The sequence below is a fragment of the Quercus suber genome, unplaced genomic scaffold, assembly GCF_002906115.3.
Source record: "Quercus suber isolate HL8 unplaced genomic scaffold, Cork oak 2.0 scaffold_92, whole genome shotgun sequence".
Classification (NCBI taxonomy): Eukaryota; Viridiplantae; Streptophyta; class Magnoliopsida; order Fagales; family Fagaceae; genus Quercus; species Quercus suber.
This window is the reverse complement of record NW_027069557.1, coordinates 595278-608384: the sequence shown is the minus strand read 5'-3', so window position 1 is coordinate 608384 and position 13107 is coordinate 595278. Positions and strand designations below refer to the sequence as shown.

Below are 13107 nucleotides of genomic sequence, written 5' to 3'. Positions count from 1 at the left end.
ATCATTATTATCATCGTAATATGATAATAGTGCCGAGAATCCGAAGTGTTCAGGTAAGGGAAAATTAAATAAAAATTAATAAAAAATTAAAAAGTAAACAAAAGTGGGAAAAAAAAAAAAAAGTGTAGAGCCGTAGAGGTAGCCGTTTTATTTTCCTTTTGCTTTTAATAATTTATTTATATAATATAAAATAATGTATTTATTTAATATATATATATAGCCAATTTTTTTTATAGATAATATTTAATATAAGCAATATAAAACAGGTGAGTAGGAGCAATGTCAACATAGCTGGCTGGTGGGGATAGCAACCCCACAAGCTAGTGAGCTACAAACACTTTGGAATCTCTTTCTTTCATCAATCTCAATTCTCATCAATATCAATTTTTTTTTAACCCAAAAAAAACAATTTTTTATTATTATTATTTTTCAATTAACAAAAAATAATACTGCCATACGAATAGTATATCAGTGTAAAGCCAAGCTGGTAGGGGCAACTCTCTCTTTCTTTCTCTCTCTCATGTATACTGACTGTGAATCTGTTACAGCCAAAGATGCTCTGCATAGGACACCCTCTTCAACTTGCAGTATCAGACAACCATTGTACTGCTTTACAGCACACACAACAAACTAAAAATTAACACACACACACACACACACTCTCTTTCTCTCTCTCTTTCTCTTTCCTTGTTGATAAGTTTTTATTCCTGTGCTTCTTCAATATTTTTTCACCTTTTTTTTTTGCTTGTATGGATTTGTTTTTGTTGGTGTCTTTTTGAATCATCAAAAGCATAAAAGGAGTTATTTTTTGGGTTTTTGGGGTTGTGGGGTTTTGTATTTATATGGATAATTTTTGAATTGGGTGGTTTGGTAGAGAGGTGAAGTGGAGTGAGTGTGAAAATTAACTCCTGAAAGTGTTGTCGGCGCTATGTCACTTTCTGTCGGCATTGTTTGTATACAACGATGATAGAGAGAGAGAGAGAGAGAGAGAGAGACTGAGTGAGTGAGTGAGTATGAGAAAGCATTCCCATTAATTTTTTATTCTAAAAGTACAACAACAAAGTTTGATAGACAGACAGGTAAGAGAGGCTTCCGGGTTTTCATTCTTGGAGTTAGAGAGTAGCTGGTACGTATCTGTATTTGTCATCACCCTTTTTGGTATGTCTGTATCATCGCCCACTGAAGAAGTATATTGATTTTGATTGGACATAGTACACTGGGACTTGAAGATTTGGTCGTGATCCCAACTGGGTTTCATTGATTTTTTTTTTTGAAAAAGTAGGATATATTATTTGGGGTATCTTCTTGATTTCATTGCTGGGTTTTGCCTTAAGTAGAGGATTCATATTCAATGTTGGGAATGTGGGTGAATACTGATTTGGTCGTTTGTAGTGGTATTTAGAAGATTCATTTCACTTTATCATTGGCAAATGAAGCTGCGGTTCTTAGAGATCTGGCTGCATTACTTCCCTGGGAATTCAGGTCTGGACCCCCTTTTCCTATCTATGCTTTTTTAATTTCAACTAGTTCGAAAGTTTCAGATTGGAATTTGAGTTTTGGTTCAATACCTTACATTACATGCATCTCTGAATTGAATACAAAGCATGCAAATAGAGTCTCTCAATGATCGTATTGAGCCTTGTAACTTTGTCTGAATTGAACTGGTATTTGTAGACTTTATTTAAGTGGTTAATTCGCATAATCAGTCATGATGTCAGTTTTTCTATACTCATTTCAACATCAATGCAAGCTTTCTGCACTTTTAGTCATGTTCTTTGCAGTTCTCTTTGGGGGGTAAAAACAATCAGTTGTGTTTCGTATACCCTATGTTTGGATGGGAGGGATGGAGGGAGATGAGAAAGAGAGGGGAAGGTAGCTTAAATAAACTAAAAATACTGGAATCTACAAGTTTTTTAGTATGCTTGAGCCACTTCCCTTCTCTCTCTGTTCCAAACTGTTGAATATATTAGATGGCCATATTATTCACATACCTTTGTAGAACCGATTAACCACTTGCTGGATCTTTATCTTTGCTTGCTTTACAAACTCCTTCTCATGACCTCTACAGTTCTTGGAGCACCTTCTTGTCACTGGAGAGGCTACTATAGTCTCTTTCATGATTCCCCTGGCTCCAAGCTCTAGAGTACTCTTGATGGTGTCCCTAGAGAGAGATGACTCGCTTAAGAGAGCACTTAGAAATTGTAAGTACACTCTAGTTATCCCAATTTCTATCTGTATTCAGACTGTTGAAGGAGTATTTAAATACAAATAGGGATAAACCCAGTATTAGGATGAGTGATCCTATAATCGCCCAACCACTCATTGTATATCACTTCACGATCAGTTTTGAACTCAATTTTAAATCCACTTATCAGATAACCCGTGTGGATGATCCATGGGCCGTGGGTTATAGTTAGGTCAAATCCAACCCAATTACTAACATATACATACCCCAATTCTGAATACTGTTTCATTTTTGGTTTACTCCCTTTAAGAAATTTTGTAATAGACTTGCCACCTATGTTTCTGAATAATTATCTACTCTTGATTCAGGGTTATCATTGCTGCCCAATGTGTTTCTACTATCCATTTGGGTATAGAAATTTAATAAGCATGAATGCTGCTTGCTTTTTATTTTTAGCCACTTTTCTTTCCCCATTAGATTATGATTCTTTTGCTTGTGGTATCCTTTGTATTCCAGGTTCAATGCATAACTATTTGTATCCCAATTATACTGTACAGCTTAGCTGAAGTGCTTCCCATACCAGATGTCAGGGCATCTTGCAGCAATAATAGGAGCAGCTGCAGGAGCCGTGGCATTGGTGGGGATAGTTATCTTCTTTATATGGTTCTTCCTCTCTCACAAAAGAAGCGTCTCAAGAACTTCTGAGACAGGATCCTCTGATCCGTCTGTTCAAGGTAACTTTTACACTATGTACGTTTCTTTGAGGTTTTCAAAAGAGGCAAGCTCAATGTAAAGAACAATCAGTTCATAGTCTGTTATGATAACCTGCAGTGGGAAGACATGTTAGAGTTGAGTTGTCATTTCGAGAAACAAGGCGCTTCGAGATGGAAGAATTGTCTCTTGCCACAAAAAATTTTAGTGATAAACAATTAATCGGGGAAGGAAAATTTGGGGAGGTATATGAGGGCTGGCTTAATGATGGGGTGCTTGTGGCCATCAAGAAGCGATCTGGAGCACCTAGCCAGGAATTTATCGATGAGGTAATCATCACTTTCCTCCCAGGCAGCTGAACCCAGCAACAAAAAAATGAAATCATATACATATTAGGGAACTGCTGAAGCGGATTACAACATATTCTAGATGCAAAAGCACTTTTCTTTTGAATCTGAAATCTCCCTATAATATTTAAGGTTCACTTTGGATGAAATCATACTTAACAAACTTTCCTAAGATTGACTAGCCAATATGAATATTTATCACAAACAATGCTTTCCTTTTTATGCTTCTTTATAGTATTCAATATTGCTTCCACCATGACATGTCATGGTATGGTATGGGCTGCCTTTATTTTTTCTATTTCTCTTCCAAATTCCTTGTTCTGGATGATTGAAGCAGTGCCTTGCAGATGTTGATCAGTGCTTGTCACATTAGGTTATAGTAGCAAAAGCCATTGGGGTCTTTATTTTATACATTAGAACTGCAGAATCCAGTAATGAATTATATACAACTCAAAGTCAACTCCACAAAGTCTTCTCCTAGTTAATTGGTGAGATGTTGATTAATCCTTTGCCAATCTGCCCAACCAATCTAATGTCATACATCGTGTCCATTCTCCCTTTTTATATATTGAAAAACAAGTCAGTTCAAACTGAAGAACGCCTTTTCTGGGCTTCCTGGAGTCAAATACACTAAAACATTTAAAAAGAGTTTCTTATATTTTCCTGCTTTTCTTATTTCATGAATCTAATGGACTGGTATATGGATTTACCTTGTATCTTTTTCCTCGGTTTTCCTGTCATGTTTTTGTACTACAGTAAATCTCTTAATTTAGTATTTTTCATGGCTGGATCTAACTGCACTGACTTTAACTATCAGGTACGCTACCTTTCACCTATTCGGCATCGAAATCTTGTGACTCTATTGGGCTATTGTCAGGAAAATAATCTGCAGTTTCTTGTATATGAGCACGTACCTAATAAAAACATTTCCAGTCACTTGTACGGTAACTCTCTATCCAGTCACCATATTTGCTTTTATTTACCTCAGTTAACTAAAGTATTTTGGTGAAGCAAACATTTCTTAACTGTATCTTTTCTCCATACAAAATTTTATCCATAGATCTTCACCTTAAACTGCATCCAGTATGTGACCAAAACTATGGTATAAATAATACTGTTATCAATATAACGCTTCTTCTGTGTTCTAGATATCTACATTTTTTTTTTGCTGAACCAGCTTAGTATATACATAGACTTTGGCCTCTGCAACATTTAATTCCAATCCATGTTGAAGAATTGATCTTCCCTTTGCAGGCACTGGCCCACTTCCGAAAGAATTGCTAGAATTCAAGCTTAGACTTACAATAGCTCTAGGTGCAGCTAAAGGTGATCCTCTGCAAAATCAGTGAGCATTTGTGGCTTTCCTGGTATCCGTTTTTCTATTCTTTAGATAAAATATCGAAATATTGATATCAGTCCCACAAATTCTTTTGTAAGCTACTGTAAGGCTTTCAGTTATTTGAAAGTTCCTCCTTTATATGTAAAAGGTCTTGAAGCACCTGCTACCTTAGTCATCTAGATCTCATTGATCCTGTTGTCTATGTGCAGGTTTGGCTTATCTTCACTCCCAGTCTCCCCGCCTGATACATAAGAATTTCAAAACAGCCAATGTTCTTGTAGATGAAAATTTTATACCTAAGGTTGCAGATGCAGGACTTCGTAATTTCCTTAGAAGAGCTGATATTGCAGGCCCATCTTCTCAAGTGCAAGCAGATGAGATATTCCTCTCCCCGGAGTATTACTCCTTAATTTTTTATTTCTTTATTTTCTAGACTATTACTCTTTAATTGTCCTTGTTTTTTCATGAATGGCCCCAAAAAGGGGTGGGGAGATTCATCCTTGTGACTTTCACTTCATGAGTTGTGGTCCTCAATTGCTATTCTACCCCTGGGGTTAACTCTTTAATTTCACGTGTTTCTTATTACTAATTAGATGATACATTGTTAATCACTCAATCTATATTCTGATCACTGATGCAGAGTGCTAGAGTTCAGACGATTTTCTGAAAAAAGTGATGTATACAGTTTTGGAGTATTCCTTCTGGAGTTAGTAAGTGGGCGGGAAGCAACTGAATCACCTTCTTTTGACTCAAATCAGAACTTGGTTGAATGGGTACGTGATTGTCTTAATACAATAGTGAAGGCTTATATCAGCTTCTTTAAATCATATGTTGATCACCAAATGAATGTGTGTTTGTGGGTCGGTCACTACAGATATCATCATGGTAGCTCATTCAAAAAGAAATATGTGCATTTGCTTGTGCATGTTTATGTCTTTGTAGTCCTTCAAGATTTTAACTGTCCTATACAAGCTTTAAGTGATTTTTTTGAAACAAATTGGCAATATGGCTATAAAGGCTTTTGAGGTGCTTGTTTGATTGGAATTTATTTGGAGCTAAATTTTTTTTTGTTGTATTTCTCCTTTAAGGTGCAAAATAATCAAGAAGATAGCAAGTTTTCCAACATCATTGATCCAAGATTGGACAATACCTTTACAGCTGAAGGCATGGAAGAGTTCATACAACTGATAGTCCGATGTGTCCAACCTTCGAGTGAGAGACGACCTGCCATGAGCAATGTGGTAATGGAACTTGATCGAATACGAGAGAAAGAGATCAGCTTGACAACAGTCATGGGGGAAGGAACCCCACACGTGGCCCTTGGAAGCTTCTTATTCAAAACAACAGAATAAAATATATTTGTTTGCAACCATAATGTTGAGAGTGATATTTGTTACATACTTTTTTCTTTTCTTTTTTAAATTTCTATTTATTATATTTTTCCTTTTTGAAACATGAAAGAAGAAATCCAGCTGTTTGATAAGTGTATAAAGAACAGCTGTTTTTTTTTTTTTTTTTTTTATTTCCATAAATGTATGAGAAACCTTGATGTAACCATTATTTTTGTTAATATCAAAGTGAAGTTTGGGGTGGGCTTGATTTTTGCTGTGCCTACATTAGATGCTTCGATTACTTTCTCTCATCAGGTTGTGCTTGATTTTCAATAATGCCGGTTCCTTCTAAGGGAAAAAGATAGTAGAATTAGAAAGCTTGTAATGGTTACTTCTTTTTACACAGCTATCACTTGTTTAAAAAGTAGAAGATATCACGATTTTATGTTTGAAGGTTGTCTCAGATACTTCAGAAGTGAAAACGATTCACTAGCATTTTTTCATGTCTTGCAAATTCTATTTCGGAGCTTTTGAAATCTACAAAATTACAATTAAGTAGGACTTTTCTTCTTTAAATGGGATGTGAGTGACAATTTTGTGTTTGGATAAAGGTTGTCCTTTTTGAGTTTAGTTGCTCAAGAAAAATCAAAATATTGAGGCTTCTAAAGGCTCATTTGTGCTGGTATAGACCATGATACCTGTTTTTTGCTACCATCAATTCTCAGCCCCTCTTTTTGTCTCTTGTCGGGCACCTCTGCCCAATTTGGCACGAACCTAAATGGTCCGTTCGTGCTACCATTCTTCTTTTCTTCTTAATCTTCTACTTCCCGTTCGTGTTACCATTCTTCTTTTCTTCTTAACCTTCTACTTCCCCATTTATTTTTTCACTTTATACACACATGGGATCTAATATTTGTATATTAGCATTTTGTTATTCATTTTTGGCTATCTTACATAATGCTAGCTACTTCGTGCATAGAAGCTTCTAACAAATAACAAGGCATTTAATGTTTAATTATTGACATTCTTATCAAGAATAATTTTGCAGAAAACTTTATAAAAAAAAAAAATGAAAATCATGTTAAAAATGGTTTTGACATGCGAATTTTGTTTGTACTCTTCTCTGCTTTTATTATCTTCTTTTTCTTTTTTTTTTGTTCTTTTTCTAGTGCCCACTTCTGAATATAAGTTACTGTCCTGGATCAGAAGATGATTTGTCTCATGGAAAAAATTTGGTAAGAAAAATAGTTTCCCCATGTTATATTCTTTCTCCTTGCAATAATTATGACCCTTTCTAATCCATTTTGATAAATAACTGACTCTTGGATGGAAGATTGATGGTGTAATTCAAATTCCGGAAACTCTCTATCTCGAGCCGACTGCTCTAATAAAATTGGTACAAAGAGAACAGTGATTGGATGCAATTTGCTCACAAATTGGGTAGCGTTAGTTGCAAAACCCATGAGCTCATGAGAGTCTACATCTTCCAAGGCATATTCAGTTTCAATGAGCAGTTCCCACCCTTGATTTTCCATGGTGTGGTAATATTTATTAGAATGAAAAATTTCGTTGCAATAACCTCAATACTCATTGCAATAATTGATGCAAGGTGTTGCAATAAAATTTAAGGTAATAGATTTATGCAACAAAAAATTTTGTTGCAATAATATAATAATGTGAATGCTAATTTTCCTGACAACTTTACTCAATATTAATTATAAATAATAATAATAATAAATTCTAATTTCTAATGTAAATGTGCTAAGTAAAGAGTAGAAAATTTAAAGAATATTTTATATACTTGCAAAATTTTCAAATGATTACACCCAAAAAAATCTCTATGAAAGTGGAGAGGTAATTGTGTCTTGCAATCTATATTTTTCTATTATATATAGTGATTTTTTTTTTTGGATAAATTACAAAGTTAGTTCTTATCCTTTACACTATATCTCAATTTGGTCCCTAACTTTTTCATTATGTTAATTTAGTCCCTAACCTTTTTAATGTTGTGTCAATTTGGTCTCTGTCGTTATCTTTTAGATAAAAAAGCTGATGTGTCAAATGAAATAATAAAAATTGATTTTTCATGCCACATCAACTACTAACTATACCACCACATCAGATTAAAAAAAAATATCAGTAATTCTAAAGTTAGTAATTCAGAAGTTTTTGTCCTCTGCCAATCCACCCCCATCATCCATTTCACCAACGTCAGAAAATTTCGAAACACACTTTGGGTTGATCACAAGAAGATGTGGAAATTATAAGATGGTGTGGATGGGTTTGCGGCTAGAGATAGGAGGTGCCAAAAAGACGATTGAGTAGCCAAACTTTATTACCTAGTTACCTAGTAAGACAAGAAGCAAATTAGAGCAACAAGGTTGCCGGTTGGGATTGTTTGCTATTGGGGATTGGGCATAATGCTTTTGCAATGTAGTGATATTCCCTATTGTTTGTGATCTATATTTGTGAATGTCTATATGATTCGAATGAATTGATATTAGTATTGTCTTCAGATTTTTATATTGTTAGTATTTAACAATGATTAATATTAACAGACCTGCAGGGACGGAACTATGCATAAGAAGAGGGGGGCTGTGGCCCCCCCCAAAATTTTTTAAAATATTAAATAATATGTGTATATTTCAGATTTTAGAAAATAAGTCCATGAAAAATTATATTTGCCTCTCTCAAGAAAATTATATTTGCCCCCCTCAACTTTGAATCCTAGTTCCGTCCCTGCAGACCTGGAAAGTTATTTCAATTTTTTTTTTAATTTTAAATTCTAATCTCATTAGGTAATAGGTCTAGAGAAGGGAGGCGGTGTTGGATTTATTTTCTTTGGAATCTTGGGTTGAATCAAAGCTTGCATTGATGGGTCTCTCATGCTTAGGTGATGGTGGCAATGTTGCAGAGAGAGGTGAGGTGAGGAAAAGATGAGGAAATTACATAGATTAAGTGGGCTTTTTTTAAACCATAGGTTTAGTAAATTGCCATGTGTCATTTAACATTTCAATTTGAGTTTTTTTTTTTTTAATCTTACATGACGTTATAATTAGTGATTGATGTGGTATGAAAAATTATTTTTTATTATTCCGTTTAACAAATTAGCTTTTTCCATCCAAGAGATAACGATAAGGACCAAATTAATACAATATTAAAAAGATTAGAGACCAAATTAACACAATTAAAAAGTTAGAAACTAAATTAAGATCTGTTACAAAAGATAGGAATCAATTTTGTAATTTATCCTCTTCTTTTTTTTCTTTTTTGGTGCTTAGGTCTGAAACTCTGAATATTAGCTTTTATTGCATGGGCCTTAAAGACAACTAGTTTGGACTTTGGAAGCCCCATAAATCAGTACCGGGTTAGTGATTCAGAAACGGTGGCCAGAATTCAGAGTGTAATTTCTGAGCTATTTCCCATTTTTTGACCTTGTGACTTGTGAGAGAAGTAGAGAACGATACGTATCATGATGTAGTAGTTGTATGTAGTCCACGGTCAAGGCTGAAGAAGAGGCCTAGTCAAAAACCCTATCTATGCTTTCTTATGGCAATTGAGAATTAGGAATCAAATTCAATAGCAACCAAATCCACAATCAAGATACCAAAAATGCTTCAGTGTCTCTCACTCAAATCATCATCATCATCATCAACAACAACTTCCTCTGCTGCACCACCGCCACCGCCGCCGCCGCAGAATTCTCAAGGTAAGATTAATCTGCATCAAGTTTTCTCAACGCACACCACCTGTTTGTCTAAATGCGCTAACCGGTTTTTTCGTTTTTGGTGTACAGGGAATTCCACGGAGGCCGTCTTACCTCAACCCTCACCTACTAACATCAACTTCAGTCGCGAATACACCCTCACTGTCCAAACCAATTCCTTCAGCTTAATGCGTTCCAAAATTCATCATTTGCAATCACAATTACACGAACAAAACGGTGAGATTCACCACCACAGCCACAGCCACAGCCACAACCGTGACCAATTAGCAGAGTTACTTGACCCCAACAAAGAATGCGTAGAAGAGGCACTTCTTCACGCCAAGACTAGCCCCTTCACCACTCTTGTCAAAGACTACTTTGATCATAGCGAAAACACCGCCACTCTCTGCCTTCTCTTACACCTTAGTGTCATTCGCGCACGTGCCCTTTACTCTCCTCTTCAAACCCTCCTTGAAATCCTTAATCTAGAGTCTTCCCTCTCCCAATCCCAATGCAATCACATCTTCAACTTATTAGTTGAATTTGATCGCCTCAACAACCCTTTTCCTTCCCCTGACTCTCACAACTTCAACCAAATGCACCAATGCTATTCCGAGCTCAAACCACAGCTTGCTCGCCGCCTCCGCAAATCCTGCTCTACAATTCGCCTCATCCGCCACGCCACAACTGGGCCTGCCCTCTGTTTCTTCTGCACTGCTGGTGGAGTTGATCACAGAGAAGTTGCCGGCATAGCGCAGCTTGAGGCTGCTACTAGGGGCACTTATAAATTGGACAAGGACCTTGCCACCATTAACTGCCTCGTTGATAGTATCAGAGATGCAGTTGACAATCACAAGTACCTCATTCGCTTTGTACTGGAGAGGGGCAGCGAAAAGCATCCCATACAAGAGGTGATGAAACGCCTCCAAAAAGACCAAGTCAGTTTCCAGCGCAAGCTTGAAGATCTTGAGGAACATATAAACCTATGCTTTATCACCATCAATAAGGCCAGAGCTCTGCTCCTCCAGGAGATCTATCCTCATCAATCTCGTAATTCCCGATGACCCTTTTGCTCACATGAATATTTATTATTTTGTTCTCAATGTGTATATTTTGTTTTGAGTAACATTCTTGCTAATCCTGATAAACAAATAGAGGATTGACTCCCTCTTATGATGTCTGATTGTACTACAACGGCTCTAAAGTTGCCAATCCTTGATCATTTGTGATTATAGATGTTTTAGCTTCACTTCAAAGTTCAAACGCATGAACAATGACACTGAATCATTCTTCATGAAACATTCTCTTTTTTTATCTTCTATTGAATCGTATATGTTGTGTAGAAGCTGATATTTTTTTTTTTTTTTTTTTCTTGAGGAATTAGAGGTCCTTTGTGATGTGATGTGATCATGTTTCTTTGGGGCAATTTCATGTGCAACTCTTTGTCTTTGGCTAGAATTGTGTCCATCAGTTGTATTAGCGTGCAATATTAGCAAAAGACTCTAGCCCTCTTGCTTAAAATTCAATGGCGGCTAGTGATTCTTAGTATTTAAAAGGTGGGCGTGGCACTGCTCAGTCTCCCCTGTGGATCAGAGAACCAAGGTTTGAATCCCCCCTTCCCCATTTGTTATAAGCACATTTATGGTATTTAAATATGGGTATGCCATGATTATGTAAATTTAATTAGTAAAAAAAAGCACATCTAATTTGGTTTTGTGTTTGATAAGAAGTTGGAAATTCTCAGCTTCCCTCAAATGACATAAAAATATTAGAGAAGTTGAATTTCATGAGCTCTGTGGGCCATTATAATGACATAACAAGGTAATTTCATGTTGGTTGTATGCAACTGTTACAGTGAAAATGGTTGTTGTTTTTGTGCTTGATTTTGGGTTGGTTTCCCTGTTGCTGGTACTAATAGTTTCTATTGGCAGCAATGTCAAGAGATTGCAGGCATAGACAAGGAGCTGACTTAGCTGCTAACTCTCATGAAATATTTGTAAACAGTCCAGGCTGAAGCTTCAACTGTGGCTTTAAGGTTACTCTCTTGAACAGAAAAGTCTATTATTCCATCTATATTTTATTTGCTTGTTTGAACCTTTTCATTGATTGACTAATTAATGGAATAAAATTATTAGAAACAAATTAGTTTTTCCCCCCTCAAGCAGGGTAAGGCTAGAATTCTTTAACACTTCGACTTCATAGTCAACATTGATGATCTTCGTAGAGGTTATGCTTTGTGTATTCCAAGATTTCAATTATTTTGTGTATACTTTGGTGGAGTTTTTGCACATTCCATGATGAAGTTCATTGTGAATTCTGTAGTTGCATTGCTATATAAAACTGTATTTTAGCACTTCCTATCTTCTTCTTTTTGAAGTGGGTAGACTAACAGTCTATCCATGTATGCGTAGCCAAGAAATCTCCACATGGTTATCACGCTAATGAATAATTTTGCAGTGACACAATCACAAAGTCTGAAATCATCTTCTCAACTACTAGTTTGTATAACTTATAAACTTATCTAAGAAAAAAAAAGTCTCCCCACCCCCCCCCCCCCCCGCTTTTTTTCTCTCTTTATGAAGGTGCAAAACTGTCAAGAGCTTCTAGTGATATTTTCAACTTCATTGATCTGAGAATGGCTTCATACCATTATCTGGTCTGTGTGTCCTTGTATTGGGAGACAACCAACTATGAGCCTATGTGATTACAGAACACAATCAGATACTTGATAGAAGATATCAGCCAACAACACTCACGAAGGAAGATGCCCAATTGTGATCTCGAACAAAATCAGATACTTCAAATATAATCAAAGTGAGTTGTGGCTATGACCCAAAGAATGGAGGACATTAAGATATCAGGCTGACAAGAAACTTGGAGGAAGATACCAATTTGCCCTATTTGTGACCTTGGAAGATGGCTATTATGAGCTATGATATGAAAGAGATCTGTTTTGCATCAAATATGTCAACTCTGAATTTAATGAATTATTGATCTTTCATAAGAGATATCCAAGTTTTTGTAAGGTTATAAAGAACAGCTCCATTATTTTAAAATGATAACAATGTGTTTGAGACTGTTGTTAACCATTATTGTAAATTTAGAAGTGAAAACTGGGGCTGTTCGCTGACACACTAGTCAGATTTTGGTTTTATTTTAAATTTTGATTTCTGTTTGGTTATTGGTTGCAATTTGTTTGGGGTGGATGGTTCTTTATCAATGATGCTGATTTCTTCTTGAGGAGAAAGATAATAAATAAGAAAATGTTGCATAAGAGTGAAGGAGGGTGATATATCACGAAGTGATAAAGGTGGTTTCAACTTTCAAGTGTCACAATTTCATTGTAATCCTTGGAAATAATCTCAAGTGGTTTCTGTTTCCCACTGTCCCTTTTTACTTTTCTACGCAATGGGATAGTCATTTCCTAGGTTCCTTCCAAATCTCCGCTCTTGTTGTACGCGGTAGACTAAAAGACCTTCCCTTCGTTA

General features: G+C 35.9%; 2 protein-coding genes across 12 annotated transcripts; both read left to right on the top strand.

The window, feature by feature from the left end:
• Positions 1 to 415: 415 nt before the first annotated feature.
• LOC111996188 (proline-rich receptor-like protein kinase PERK15) lies at positions 416 to 6181 on the top strand. 4 transcript variants are annotated; one of them, XM_024028354.2, is made up of 9 exons: positions 416 to 1482; positions 2069 to 2201; positions 2743 to 2919; positions 3017 to 3225; positions 4061 to 4187; positions 4498 to 4569; positions 4792 to 4978; positions 5223 to 5355; positions 5671 to 6181. In XM_024028354.2, the coding sequence occupies exons 3-9, from the start codon at positions 2769 to 2771 to the stop codon at positions 5932 to 5934; spliced, it is 1143 nt and encodes a 380-aa protein (XP_023884122.1). In that variant the 5' UTR covers positions 416 to 1482; positions 2069 to 2201; positions 2743 to 2768; the 3' UTR covers positions 5935 to 6181. The 4 variants fall into 4 exon arrangements, with proteins under 4 accessions (XP_023884122.1, XP_023884057.1, XP_023883942.1 ...); XM_024028289.2 differs by having other exon boundaries at positions 2702 to 2919; XM_024028174.2 differs by lacking the exon at positions 2069 to 2201 and having other exon boundaries at positions 2702 to 2919.
• A 3058-nt stretch (positions 6182 to 9239) lies between these two features.
• LOC111990447 (UPF0496 protein At3g19330) lies at positions 9240 to 12800 on the top strand. 8 transcript variants are annotated; one of them, XR_002880677.2, is made up of 5 exons: positions 9241 to 9622; positions 9710 to 10669; positions 11004 to 11221; positions 11364 to 11440; positions 11551 to 12800. XR_002880677.2 is itself a non-coding variant. In XM_065774440.1 (4 exons), exons 1-3 carry the CDS (start codon positions 9526 to 9528, stop codon positions 11631 to 11633), a joined length of 1140 nt encoding a protein of 379 aa, XP_065630512.1. In that variant the 5' UTR covers positions 9241 to 9525; the 3' UTR covers positions 11634 to 11654; positions 12330 to 12800. The 8 variants fall into 8 exon arrangements, 2 of the variants coding, with proteins under 2 accessions (XP_065630512.1, XP_023878011.1); XR_002880669.2 differs by having other exon boundaries at positions 11350 to 11440; XR_002880661.2 differs by having other exon boundaries at positions 11347 to 11440.
• The last annotated feature ends 307 nt before the right edge of the window (positions 12801 to 13107 follow it).